We start from the raw sequence: 13,141 nt of genomic DNA, 5'->3' as shown, positions 1-13,141 counted from the left end.
ATAGAGTCTACTACTGCCACTTCCAGATGGGTAGAGGAGTTCAGCACCATGCGGCCGAGACCAACTGAGTGGCTAAAAAGTATTTATATAAATCCGGAAAAGCCAGTCCTCCCTGCTCACAAGGGCGCATCGGGGTGGTAATTTATACCTGGGATTCTTCGATCCCCATAAAAAAAGATGAAAAAAGTTGGTTTAATTTTGTAAAAAAAAGAAATTACAACTCCTAAGTATTTAAATTTCTCAACCCCACTGCAATGGAATATCATAAAATTATCAAAAAGCCATTAACAATCCCCCCCCCCCCCATCTTCACTGCAGCTGTTGGATTTCTATAGAAGACCTGCAACCATTTTATAAATACTATTGGATGGAAAGCCCATTCTTTCCGAGTACCTCCCACAAAAAGGGTCATTCCAAAGTATCAAAAGCCTTCTCTGTCTAGGGAGGCAATGACCCTAGAAGCTGTATTAAGATGTGAGGCATGAATATTGGTATATAATCGCCTCAAATTCACATCGATAGCCCTACCAAACCTGAACCCCGTCTGATATGATTCAATAATATTAGACAACAAAGGTTGTAATCACCTGGGTTGTTCATGTTTAGCCATCATGGCCAAAAAACTACCGTTACGATCTCCCTGCTCAAAAAACTTGTGCTTATTTTGGTATGAATCCAACCTTGTGACCTCCGCCATGTGCAAATGTAGTGCCGTTTGCCAAAGAGTACAGCATTAAAATTTGACTCTGAAGGATCCGTAGCATGTTTTTCCTCCACTATACGTTTCAAAGCATCAGAAAGTAGGTTTTGTTAGCTTTCACCTTAAAGTAACCCCGTCAGGGTGGCTAAAAAAAGAAGGTGCCCTGCAGGAGAAGAGCTCTTATAGTTATGTGTCTGGAGGCTTGTGTCGTCTATCTCTGATGCCTCTGTCAGTCTCTATGGCATTCAACACTACCAGGAGTGTTGAATGTCTCTGTCCCACACATCAGTTCCATCCTCCAAGCCCTGCATCACTGAAGCGTGCATTCCTGACATATCGGGCATCAATATTGGTCTTAATCTCTGTAATAATTTCTATGAGTTATAATAGTGACAGGTGCCATTAATGGCAGTTGTTCTGCCATTTCCAGTGCCATATGACTACATTGCACTGTATTAACTAGAGCCTCCTCAGGGTCCCCTTTTCCTAGAAACATGAAGGAGGACAGCTAGATCATGTGATACAATTGTAAAAAATGATTAGGTGGTATTTCACAATATATTTTCATAACCAAGTCGTTTAAATGCATGGGCGGAGGAAGGTCTCTAATAAACTTTCTTTATTTTGATGCCTTGACTACTACCTAACACCAGTAATACATCAGGGAGAATTAGACAGTCTGGTGTAGACAATCAGCACCAGCCACTGTGTGCATTATTGGTGAAATAAGAGAAGCACCTGTGTTCAGACACGCAAACCAGTCATACAGAACAGAACGTACATGTCTGTTTTCTATTTCCCAATGTCTGTTTTCAACACTAGCATCGAAAATAATTCAAAAAATTTCAGCACTGATAACAGTGTGGAATGAGCTCCCTCACATGATCTTCAGTCTGCACGCACAAAAAACCTACAGAGCGTGCTTACCGCTGCTTCACATTTCTTTTTAAGTCTGCCACCTGCATTCCTCGCATTAGGTCTAATGCTGGATATACAATACCCTATAAAGATTTATGCACTGACATTGGTTTTCTACTTTCACTTCATAAATACCCAGTCCCATTTTGAGCCGCTTCCCCTCAGTAAAAAAGCTTTCAGCGTCAATTACCTGGTGACAGTAGCACAGGTGAAAAGTCAACAGTGTTCTGCATGCTCTAACCTCTAATCCTATCCTTGCCATTAAAGAATAGCTAAAAGCAAAACTTTTTTTTCTAGTTTTGGAAAGAGTGGAGCAGGATTAGAATGCTTATTTTTTTGCTGTCGTTGTCCCCTTTGGGGAGATTCACCTTCTCTATTTGTCCGGTTTACCATCATCATTGAAAGTGAAAGAAAAAGTGTTTACGTGGCTGCTCCCTCCCAGGGGATGTACCCCATACATGTTGGTCCTGCTCCATGCTAACCAGATTTTGAAAAAAGGTTCTCAAACTGTTACAAACATTGCTAACATGCCCCTTCCCCAGGGATCCTTGTCCTTTTGCATCTGAAGCCCCCAGGTCTCACGAGATCCCAATTCAAATTGGCTACGCATCTCTTATATGCACAAGAATTTTTTTTAAATCTGGGCCCTGCGGATACAATATGCTCATCCCTCCATTTCCCCAGAAAACTATTGCAGCGGATGACATTTTGGACAAAGTGTCATACAGGTGTAAATTTTGTTTTTGCCTCAGAACAGTAGGGGTTCTGAGGGTTAATTATGTAGGTTGACTTTGACATCAGTTTGGCTAGGCTATGTTCGAACTTCTGCTTGGTCATGTGTGTAGTGAGGTGCACATGACAGGCCAGAACCAGGCCTTCTCGGAACCAATCAGCGGGTGTGCCGGGCCTCACTGAGGAGTCTGGGAGGGGGTACTTAAGATGTTGGGGATCACGTGTTAGAGCGAGGAGTTCGAGCGGACCGTGTGGTCTGTTCTTGTTCCAGGACTGGGGTAGCCCGCGAGGGGTCCCGGTCACAGGGTGCTCAACATCCCGCAACATGCTTCTGCTGGTTACCCCCAATATATCAGTCTAGTCTGGGGTAGGGATCAGTCTGTTCCCGAGTCTCGGAACTGGCTGGTCCGAGGCGCAGTAACGGAGGGAGGATTCAAGGTGTCCGGGTGTGCTCTCGGCTTGGAGAGGCACCACAGCTTGTGGAAGTGACCGGGGGAGTACTCTTCGGAGGAGGGCCGACAAGTAGTAACCTGAGAAGTGCCTGGTTACTGAGTTGGGAAGGACATTGACGAATTCATACTTTTTCCAGTACTATTAAGGAGACAGAGATCGTTCCAGGTACTGAGGAAAAAGGTTCCTGTTCACTGTTAGTTACAACTTGTACACGTTCATAGGATTGTTTCAAGTTTGAATCAACGCGCTGATTGCCACGATCTCTGGCTAGAGATCTATTCAGCCTTGAAGTGCCCAGCTGCGAGTGGCTATTAGAGACTTTGTTATATCTGCAGTTCAAGGTACCTGAGTTCTTCACCCGTGCCCTCTGTTCCTATTTGAGACTGTGTTATTGGATGTTATCACTGCAAAATAAAACCTTCCAAAAGGACTTTATTGGTGTCAGCATCCAAGTTGTTTGGTATCAACCCTGGGAACCCCTAGACGTGGAAGAACAAGCCAAGCGGAGGTAACCGGGTAAGCCCATTAAATCAAGGCCGCCCTACAAAGGGTTATGGCCGCTACACTATACATTACTATAGACATTTGAAGCCCTAGCTATGGGACATGGGTGTCCCCGACGTTCTCTTTTTGTTCCTTTCTCTCCTTTTCTATACTGTTCCACTCCCTCCGCTCTTCTCTTGGCCCCCCTGGCCTGTTTCCTGGCTATTCTCTGCACAGCGGACCAGACCCTCATATCTCACAATGTACAGAAAGCACACGATTTACCCTTTCTTCTCCTCTCCCCATTTACACAATGTGAATCGTTACTGTGCAACCAATATGTGATTTGACATACTTATGGCTCTTTATTGTTAATCATTTCTATTATTATTTAAATGACTTACGAATGCACTCTGGAATTTTCCATGCTGGTTACTTTTATATGCTTGTATGGTTTATGCTATGTATCCTATAACACCTCAATAAAGCTTATTGAAAGTAGAGTAAAAGAAAATCCCAAATTTTAGGCTTTCCGCAGAAAAGTAAAATATTTCAATGGGGATACCAGTTCTGGTGACCTGGGGGTTCCCAAGGAATTCCCTGAATTTAAGGATTTCCTCTCACTTCCTGTTTGGTAAAGGGACAGGAAGTGAAGGGAAATCTCCACAATGTGACACAAATGAGTGAAAATAAAATCTGACAGGGGTTATAAACCCTCCCTTACTCTATCCAAAATGGAAAAAAAAAGTTTTGCCTTTAGTTACTTTAAGTTGTCCCTAACACTTCACCATTCTCATCATAACTCTACAACGTGAAGCTGAATTCTGGGTATGGACACAAAACTACTCTTTCACACACTCTTTTTTAAACTTTTTGAGACTTTTCCTTTCACTCTTCCTGGTCTTACTAGGAGTTCTTTTTCTGATTTGACCAATATTGAGCAGATTATCGCCCATGGGGCAGACCAGGACAACTACATCACAAGCCAGAGAATGAAAAGCGAGTTACAGAGTAACAAACATCTAGGTGGAGGATCCCTGGTATTTAATTTAATAGCTTCATTAACCAAACATATATATTTCAAAGTAGTAAACTGAACACCTAAAGGTTGTCAGACCAGGACCAGCAATCTTAGCCCATTTATACCATTATTTTACCAAGCTCAGCTATTTAGTCACGTTAAAAAAAAAAAAAATAGGATTTTTACATCATACTTGCCTTTAAAATCCTTTTCTTTGAGTACATCATGGGACACAAAGTCAGGCTAATTAATCACCTGCTGGGACATCCCAGAACAAAAGCCTTGAGGGGAGGGAGACGCCCTGCCAAACAATAGCCATCAGAACTTTTAGGGCAGCTCGCAGTACTCTGCGGCAGAAAGCTGAATCTTCGGCTGCTCGAACGTGCACTTGATAACATTTTGTGAACATATGCACTGAAGACCAGGTAGCAGCCTTAAAAATCTGGTTGCCCCTTGCATAACAATTTGGATCAGTGAATGGGAGGCTAAAGGCCTTTGGAAGAATACAGATAAGGCCAAAACATGACCTCTGATTGTACTCAAAGTCAATAAGTCAATTTGATTTCCACAGCTGACTGTAGAAAAGAGAATTCTCCCAATCACATATTTCCGAGGATACCATTTTCTGGCTTCACACCAAGTAATACAAGTCTTCCAGAAGTTATGATAAAACTTCCTAGTGGCAGCTGTTCTAGCATTCACTAGAGTAGACACCACTGGTCCCGAGATGCCACGGTTCTTTAACACCCTGGCTTCAATAGCCATGCCATCAAATTTAGAGACTGTAAATTGGGGTGGAATATAGGACTTTGAGACAATAGATTGGGGTGACGTGGAAGGGTCCATGGCCTGTCTATTGTCAGTCTCACAATCTCCGAGAACCAGGCTGGTGCCACCAGAATGACTGGAACCCCTTCTCTCCGAATCCTGCGCAACAAATGTGAAAGGAGAGGGATCGGGGGGAAAGCATAAACCAGGGAGTACTGGCTCCATGGAACTATCACAAAACCTGCTCCAGTTGCCCTAGAATCCCTTGTTCAAGACACAAACTGCTTTAGCTTGTTGTTGAACCTGGATGCCAGTAGGTTGACCTCTGGCCATCCCCAACATTGGCAAATTTCCTGGAACACCTCTGGGTGTAAGGACCATTCCCCCGGGCAGATCGGCTGGCGGCTGAAATAATCTCTGCCTTCCAGTTCTCTTCTCCCAGGATATAGACTGCAAATATAATTGGCACATGTCCTTCTGCCCAGGCTAGTATGTAGTTCACCTCCTTCAGAGCTGAACGACTCCTGGTACCGCCTTGGTGGTTTATATAGGCCACTACCGTGGCATTGTTGGACTGAACCCTGATGGGGCAGTCTTGAAGCTCCACCGTCCAGGACCATAGGGCCAGGCGTGCTGCCCGTAATTCTAGGACGTTGATGAGCAAGGTCTGCACTGTTCCTGACCATTTCCCCTGAGCTGTGAGCCAGCCTCCCCAGCCTGAGAGACTGACATCTGTAGCCAGTACTCTCCAAATTACCGGAAGAAAGGAAAGGATTTTACCTTTCGCAGGTTCTGACCCTGCAACCACCAGTTTAGGCTTAAGCATGCCTGAGGAGATAAGCACATTGGATAATGCAGGGATTTTCTTCTTCTGTTCCAAGCCAACAAGATGTCTTGTTGTAAGGGCCTGGAATGGAACTGGGCATAGGGCACTGCTTTGAAGAAGGATACCATCCTCCCTAGAAGACTCAAACAGAGCTGAATGGAGGGTTGTCTGATGCCCCTTATCTGGCCCACCTGATCCTTCAGGGCACAAATCCTTACGGGTGGCAAGAATACTCTTGCTTGGACCGTGTTTAGGATCAGACCTAAATACTTTAGACTTTGAGCTGGTCTCAAGGCTGACTTTTCTATATTTATGATCCAGTCAAGCGTTTCAAATACCGCACTTTGTATATTATGCTCTGTTCTAGAGCCTGTACTGAGTGATCTTTGAGCAGGAAGTCTTCCAGATACCCGAGCACCAGGATCCCTTGGGCCCTTAAAAAACCCAGTACTGGTGGCTAGGACCTTTGTGAACACCCAGGGAGCTGTAGCAAGCCGAAGGTTAGAGCCCACAAACTGAAACTGGCATTCCTCTACTGCAAAACGTAGGAACCTCTGATGAGGCTGAAAGTATGTGTAAGTACGTGTCGTTTATATCGATGGAGGCTAGAAAGTCTCCTCTATGGAGTGAGGTTACTACTGAGAGGATAGACTCCATCCGAAAGGAATGTATCAATAGATACTTGTTCAGGGATCTTAGGTCCAAACTGGGCCTTGTGTCCCCGTTTGGTTTCTGAACTGTAAACAGGTTTGAGTAAAACCCTGTGCCCCTTTCAAATACAGGAACCTCTACAATTACTCCTTGAAGCACTAGATAATGTAGTGCCTGAAGCAATATGTTTATTTTTGGAGGATCCCAGGGAACACTGGAGCTTAGAAACCTCTGAGGGGGAACCCCCCGCAACTCCAGCTTTTCACCGCAAGATATAAATGAGGTGACCTACTCGTCCTGAATTGTTGTTTTCCAAATGTCCACAAAGTGCAGCAGCCTTCCCCCCACCCAATGGAATGGGGGCGTACCGACAAAAGAGGGCTTGGTGCTGGGTTTAGAGAATTTTGGACACAGGGCTTTTTCTGGCCCTGGCCTTGCAGCTTGCCCCTGGCCCTAGCGTCCTGTTGGTGACGGAAGCGCCCTGACGCGGAGACATTTGAGGAAGCAGTCTCTGGGTTTTTAAATGAGGGGCGTCTGGTGCTTTTCATCACAGGAAGTTCAGAACTCTTCCCTCTGAAAATCTTTCGGATATATTTGTCCAAGTGATCACTGAACGTTCTCTCAGGAAACCTGCCAATAACTTTTTACAAGGAAGCTCGGCTGACCAGTTCTCAAGCCATAAAAGTCTGGGCATATGTACAGACAAGAGAGCCAGATGAGAAACCTGCTTTAAAGCATCAACAGCAAAACACAGTGCTTGAGGAATATCTGTCTTGCGTTCAGGCAGATCATCCTCCTGGTTAGGCCTATCAGTCCATTTGACCTGATCCTTTATGGACTGGCAAATACCAATTGATGCAACAGCTGGCTGAATAGCTGAACTGGCCAAATATAAGGAAGCCTTTAATAATAACTCTAAATTCTTGTCAACAAGCCATGTGCGTTATCTACCGGACGAGTTAAGTTATTGTTTAAGGAAGAGACTGATGCATCTATGGCTGGAATGCTCCATTTTTTAACAAACTTTTCATCCATGGGATATAAAAGGGAAAACCTCTTGGGAGGAACAAAAGTCCTGTTAGGATGTTCCCAATCAGCGTACACCACCTTTTCCAACAGGGGGTGTAGAGGGAAAATCTGTGCGACCTGAAGAGATCCCAAAGAGGACCAGGGGGGCTCAGTCACCTCTGCAAGAGACAACTTAAAAAGGCAGAATGAACCATTTCGCTCAGGGTCAGGATCAAAAGCCTCTGCGACTGAGAAGCAGACATCGACTGGATATCTTCTTGTCCAGATTGCTCAGAAGCAGACTCATCTGCCGGGCACTCCACAGAATTCTGAGCTTAAACTCTTCCCTATCCTCAACCCATTCCTACTCCAGACTAGGAGACTCTGAGGAGGGGGATCTGTCACGCTTCCTGCCACCGTGCGGGATGGAGGCAATCATGCCAGCAATTCTGTGCTCTAACCCAACTAGGTCTGAGGACAGTTCATCCTTAGTGATGAAGGGTGAAGCAGCAGCATTCTCTGTAGGCACAATACCAGATAGGTGCAGCGGCTCAGATTGCCTGGAAGCCTCTGGTCATTCAGGGGACACAATACTAGGGATACGACATAGGTGTGCCCTTCCCTGTGGTGTTAGTCCCTCTCCTCTTTTTGACATTTAATAGCCACAAAGAGTACTTGGGCGTAGTATTTAAACACCTCAGAAGGGAGATCCTTTAATAGGGCTCACAAAGCCCCTATGCAGCAATCCTGCCAAGCAACACCTGGTGACTCACGTGACCCGGGTAAGGAAAAATGAACCACTGAAAGAGTCTGTTCAGAGACTGCTCTGTGTCCCATAGATGCCTTCTGGAAGCACCACATGCTTGGCCTACATAGCTTAAATAAGCTGGGTGTGCACTGGAACGTTCTGTATGTTCGTGGTCCCTGAAAACGGGCGTGACTGTACTTGCATACAATGCAAATCTTCGTGTGCCCAGATAAAGGCTATGAAACACATGCGCCATGGCCGCCAAACAAACTGCTGAGCCCAGTAACACTCTTGCGAACCAAGGCGAAATGGTGCACCTTTGTGCGCCATCATACAAGTAAAAAAACAGCCAGACACAAGCAAAAAAAGGTACACTTTGCAAACACACACAGCTAGTCCAAAACTCCACCGTATGCTCACCGCACACAGCTGTCCAGCTTTTAGCTAGTTTGACTGATTGTTACAATCACTGGGACACCCCACAATAATAAAATAAAGGAGTTTCACAAACCCCCTCCGGGGTGCAGGGCCACTTAGAAACTAAGGGCCCAACCTTCACGGTGGGTTCCTGTCACTTGGACCTTCAAGGACTGGGTACCCTTTCAGGTTTAGGGTCCACTCCCTTGGACCTGTACAGCACCCTGCAGGAAATGCCTTAGCGCTGTAGTTTCCAGGATTTACACCCTGCTGGGTCCAGCGCCCGGAGGACACATTGCAGGCAAATCCTTGCAGGATCTTGAGTCTTCTTTGCGAGGCTCGGGTACCATTTATCTAAGCATAAAAGCCTGTGTCAAATGGATCCGATCGGTCAATACCTTAATTCATTTTGGAACAATTTGTGGTACTAGAGACCTGGAGCTCAGAGCGCTCAAACAAACCGTACCATCCACCTTGCAGACACTGGTAAAAAAACTAAAATACTTCCTGTATGGGAGGGGTTATATAGGGGCTCACTTCCTGTCTGAAGACCTTTGGTCTACCAGTGTCCATTCACCTAATGCTGAAGTATAACCCAACAGGTAATGAATATTAGCCTCTGTGTCCCATGATGTATGAAAAAGAAAAATAGATTTTATACTAGGTTAGAATTTCTATTTCTAAAGCATTCCATAAAAAAAAAAAAAAAAAAAAGTTATGTGCAGGAATTTGGGGAAAATGCACCTGCTCAAAAATATATTTCAAAAATTCAATTTTTTTTTGTAGGTTTTATTGCGTTTATTTTAAAAATGTATGCGGACAAAAAAGTAAAAATACAGTTTTACCAACAAAGTGCAAATAATCAGTACAACAGTTCACAGTAACAGTCTAGGCAATGCATCCCAAAGTGCTTACGGTTGAGGACATATTTAGACAAAGTAACATTAAACTTTTTATTAAACATAAAAAACAAATCAATTGAAATAAACATGCTCCTCCTCTTTACCTATGAAGTGGTCCCCGTGGGGTTATGGTTTCAGGCAGATAATCTACCAATGGTGCCCAGCATCCTCCATTGCAGGGCATGGGCAGAGGTTGTGGCTGATTGCTTTCCACTATGTTTAAGAGCCAGCTGATGTAAGGAGACACTGGATCATCTACAAGAGAAGATGATGTATATTAATGGTACTTCATAAAGGCAGAAACAAGGTTGAGCAAGTCCCAGTTCATAAAAAAAAAACAGGAAGAGCTAAACAATTCAAGAGCAAAATAGTCAAAGTGCCTTAAAAATTACAGTTGGTGCCAGTCTTCTGAGTGTCTTTGTTGCAGTTAGCAAAAACACCAATTTTCTTGTCATTATGTTGCCTATGCCAGTCAATTGTTAAATTTTTTGTATTAAAAAACAAACATGTCTATACTTACCTGCTCTGTGCAATGCTTTTAGCCCCGATTCACACTTATGCAGGTTGCAGTTTACATATTGCAGGTGCATTTTGCGTTTTTCAATTCATGCTTTTCATACATTGAAGTCTATGGATCCAAAAACCAGAAAAAAAGTCCCTGGCCCATTTCATAAAATGCAGAGATGTGAACTACATCCATAGTTACAGTCCATACATCCATGTTATATGAACTGTATTGTGTGTTTACAAAACTGAAAAACGGTCATTGAATAAAAGCAGTCGGACACTCCATACCATCAACCGTATTTATTTTCAAGCCTTCACAGTGAGTAGAGTCAGCAGCAGACTAGTTTCGGTGATAAGCCTTGTTCGCAGAACTCACAGTGGAGTGCTGTGAACAAGGCTCATCGCCGAAATTAGTCTGCTGCTGACTGTACTCACTGTGAAGGCTTTAAAATAAATACGCTTGATGGTATGGAGTTGCCGGCTGCTTTTATTTGATGACCGTTTGTCTATTGGTGTATGGGAGGACACCTCAGCTTGGACACCCTGATTGCAAACTTCCAAAGTATGATTTTGTTTCCCACTGCTCTGAGCCATACAATCTTTGATCAAATGCAAAACTAAAAACACGCAAAAAAATGCATAGGTGTGAACCAGGCATAAAACAGAGCAGCCCGGTCATCTTCTTCTGGGGTCCCCCCTCCGATGCTTCAGGCTCCTCTTCATCGGGTGCTCCCATGGAAAGCCGCTCCCATGGAAAGCGGCTTTCCATGGGGGCACCCATACGGGCTTGCTCCTTGGACACAGACAGTGGGACTCGGCCAAGCCTCCCGCTCCTGATTTGATTGACAGCAGCGGGAGCCAATGGCTCCCACTGCTATCAATCTGCCCAATGAGGAAAGAGACAGTGGCTGAAGCCGCTGCGTTCGTGCACATCGCTGGATCGGATCGGGTTCTGATAAGAAAAAAAGTGGAGGGGGGTTTGTAGCCCAGAAGGTTTTTCACCTTATGGTGAAAAGCCTTAAAGTGGATGTAAACCCTCACATATATCCAATGAACAGCCTCAGATGATACACAAGGATGAAATGAATCTCCCTACATAAGTTTTATATGTATAGTTTCTGTCTTCATATTTATATGCTGTTTAGAAATTTGAGATTGTGTTAGGAGATTTTCTCTTCCTGGTTAACACAGCAGTGAAGCCTGGGCATACAGCCAAGTCAGCTGATTGGAGGAAAGGCACACCCCCCCCCTCTCCTCATAGGTAGAGACTGTCAGCTCTTTCCCTTGAATAGTTTAGGGCTCTGATAGTCTATCTATAGCATCCTCCTCAACACAAAACTCTGGCTGCTTTTATCATATGTGATGGAGAAGTTGTCAGAAGTTATCAGGCTGATAACAGAAGACCGGTGTAAGAGACCACTACGAGACATAGGGCTTATGTATACAGTTTGCTCCCATATTTTATTTTATGGCACAAAAAGGATAAAAAATGATTAAATAATAGATATTTCTTAGGACCTCAAATAAGCAAACCTGATCAGTCCAAATAGTTTTACCAGGAAATGCTTTGAGCAAGATGTATATATGTACAGTGTACTTTCTGTATGTATATTCACACAGCATAAGTAAAATGTAAAGTAGAATTTGACAAATAGCATGGCTGGAATGACTTTCCTAAACATTCCATCACATTCTGTGGCATTGTTATCAATTTTGCATTCAGAAGTCCCTTCAAACCTCTCCAAATGTTGGTACAGGTGCATAGGTCTTTGATATGGTGCAAAGGCAATACTGCATAGTAACCAATCAAATTTCGGCAGTGTGGTGTATTTAAAAAGGTGATTTCTGACTTGTGAATATGTCATTATGCACCCGGAAAATTTATTTTTGTCTTTGTATATCGAGCTTACTGAATAGTATTTACCATGCCTAGTAGAAGCAGAAAAATCCCCCAGAAATATAAATCTTACTTTTATCATCATCATAGGATCCTCCAGAGCTGTTACTGTATCTTGATTCAAGTCTTGTATGTGCTCTAATAACATTACCAAACCTTGCAAAAAAAAAAAAACACAACAGCATGGTATAATAAAAATATAATATGGATTTTACCTAGCATTATTTCAGAAACAAAATTATAAAAATTTCCATAGAGCCTGTACTCATTCCTAATGGAGTTGTGTAGTATCAAATTCTCTACTATCTTATATCTGATATGGTAAATATTGCAAACCTCAATTATGAAAGCTGTATACTTTTGGTTTAAACAATATTGTGTCTCTCCAAGAAACTGTGCATATGCCTTGCATATCATCACATCCCGGGACCCTCCAGAAAACAAATTCAACTGGCAAACATTTGCCTATTATGGCTTGCATGTGGCAGATTAGAGACTTCTATGCTACTACAGGTCCACGTTAATCAATTTGGCAGAATTTATTAACTATTAGAAAAAAAAACTAGCAGCACTAGTCTGTACTACCCTTTATGCTCACTTCTGAAATGTGCTAGTGACTAGTGAATGGATAAATTTACAATCATGTACAGTACAATATGTGCTGAAATAAACTATAAAAACAAAACAAACCATATGCATTATTATATATAAAATAATCAGATATGAAGGTGCAATGATGTGCTAAAATTGCATGATCGTGAAGGGATTGATGCAAAAAAAAAGTGCAATTAGTTAATAAAAAAAAGTGCAAAAAATATAATGTATTCAATCAAAAATCAATAAAACATCCATATGTGATCCAAAGGAAAATGTTTCAAAGAAACATTCCAAAACTTCTCAACGGTGTTTTTATTGCCACTGTGTGCAACACCCAGTGTGATCCTTCACCATTCACACTAAATCAACTCACCAGAGTTAATGGCTGGTAAAATTATAAACCAGCTACTGCGCATATTACTGATCTCTTTAAAGGTTAATGGGCTCCACAATATTTTTTGTGGTGTTGTAGTCTTATTTGAATCTAGACATTATTAACTGTTACGTTTGTAT

General features: G+C 43.0%; 1 protein-coding gene across 10 annotated transcripts in view; it reads right to left on the bottom strand.

Annotated features, from left to right (window-relative positions):
• Window positions 1-13,141, bottom strand: part of FRY (FRY microtubule binding protein) — a 590,409-nt gene that overhangs the window by 99,957 nt on the left and 477,311 nt on the right. For all 10 annotated transcript variants that reach the window (XM_077484108.1, XM_077484099.1, XM_077484100.1 and 7 more), the window contains 2 exons: window positions 12,105-12,187; window positions 9,732-9,882 (listed from right to left, as the gene is read on the bottom strand). In XM_077484108.1, coding sequence (XP_077340234.1) covers window positions 9,732-9,882; window positions 12,105-12,187 — 234 coding nt within the window. The remainder of the gene's footprint in view (window positions 1-9,731; window positions 9,883-12,104; window positions 12,188-13,141) is intronic.

Source organism: Lithobates pipiens, unplaced genomic scaffold, assembly GCF_037356315.1.
Source record: "Lithobates pipiens isolate NorthernLeopardFrog02 unplaced genomic scaffold, aLitPip1_a1.2 Scaffold_16, whole genome shotgun sequence".
Lineage (NCBI taxonomy): Eukaryota > Metazoa > Chordata > Amphibia > Anura > Ranidae > Lithobates > Lithobates pipiens.
This window is presented reverse-complemented; position numbering and strand designations above follow the sequence as displayed.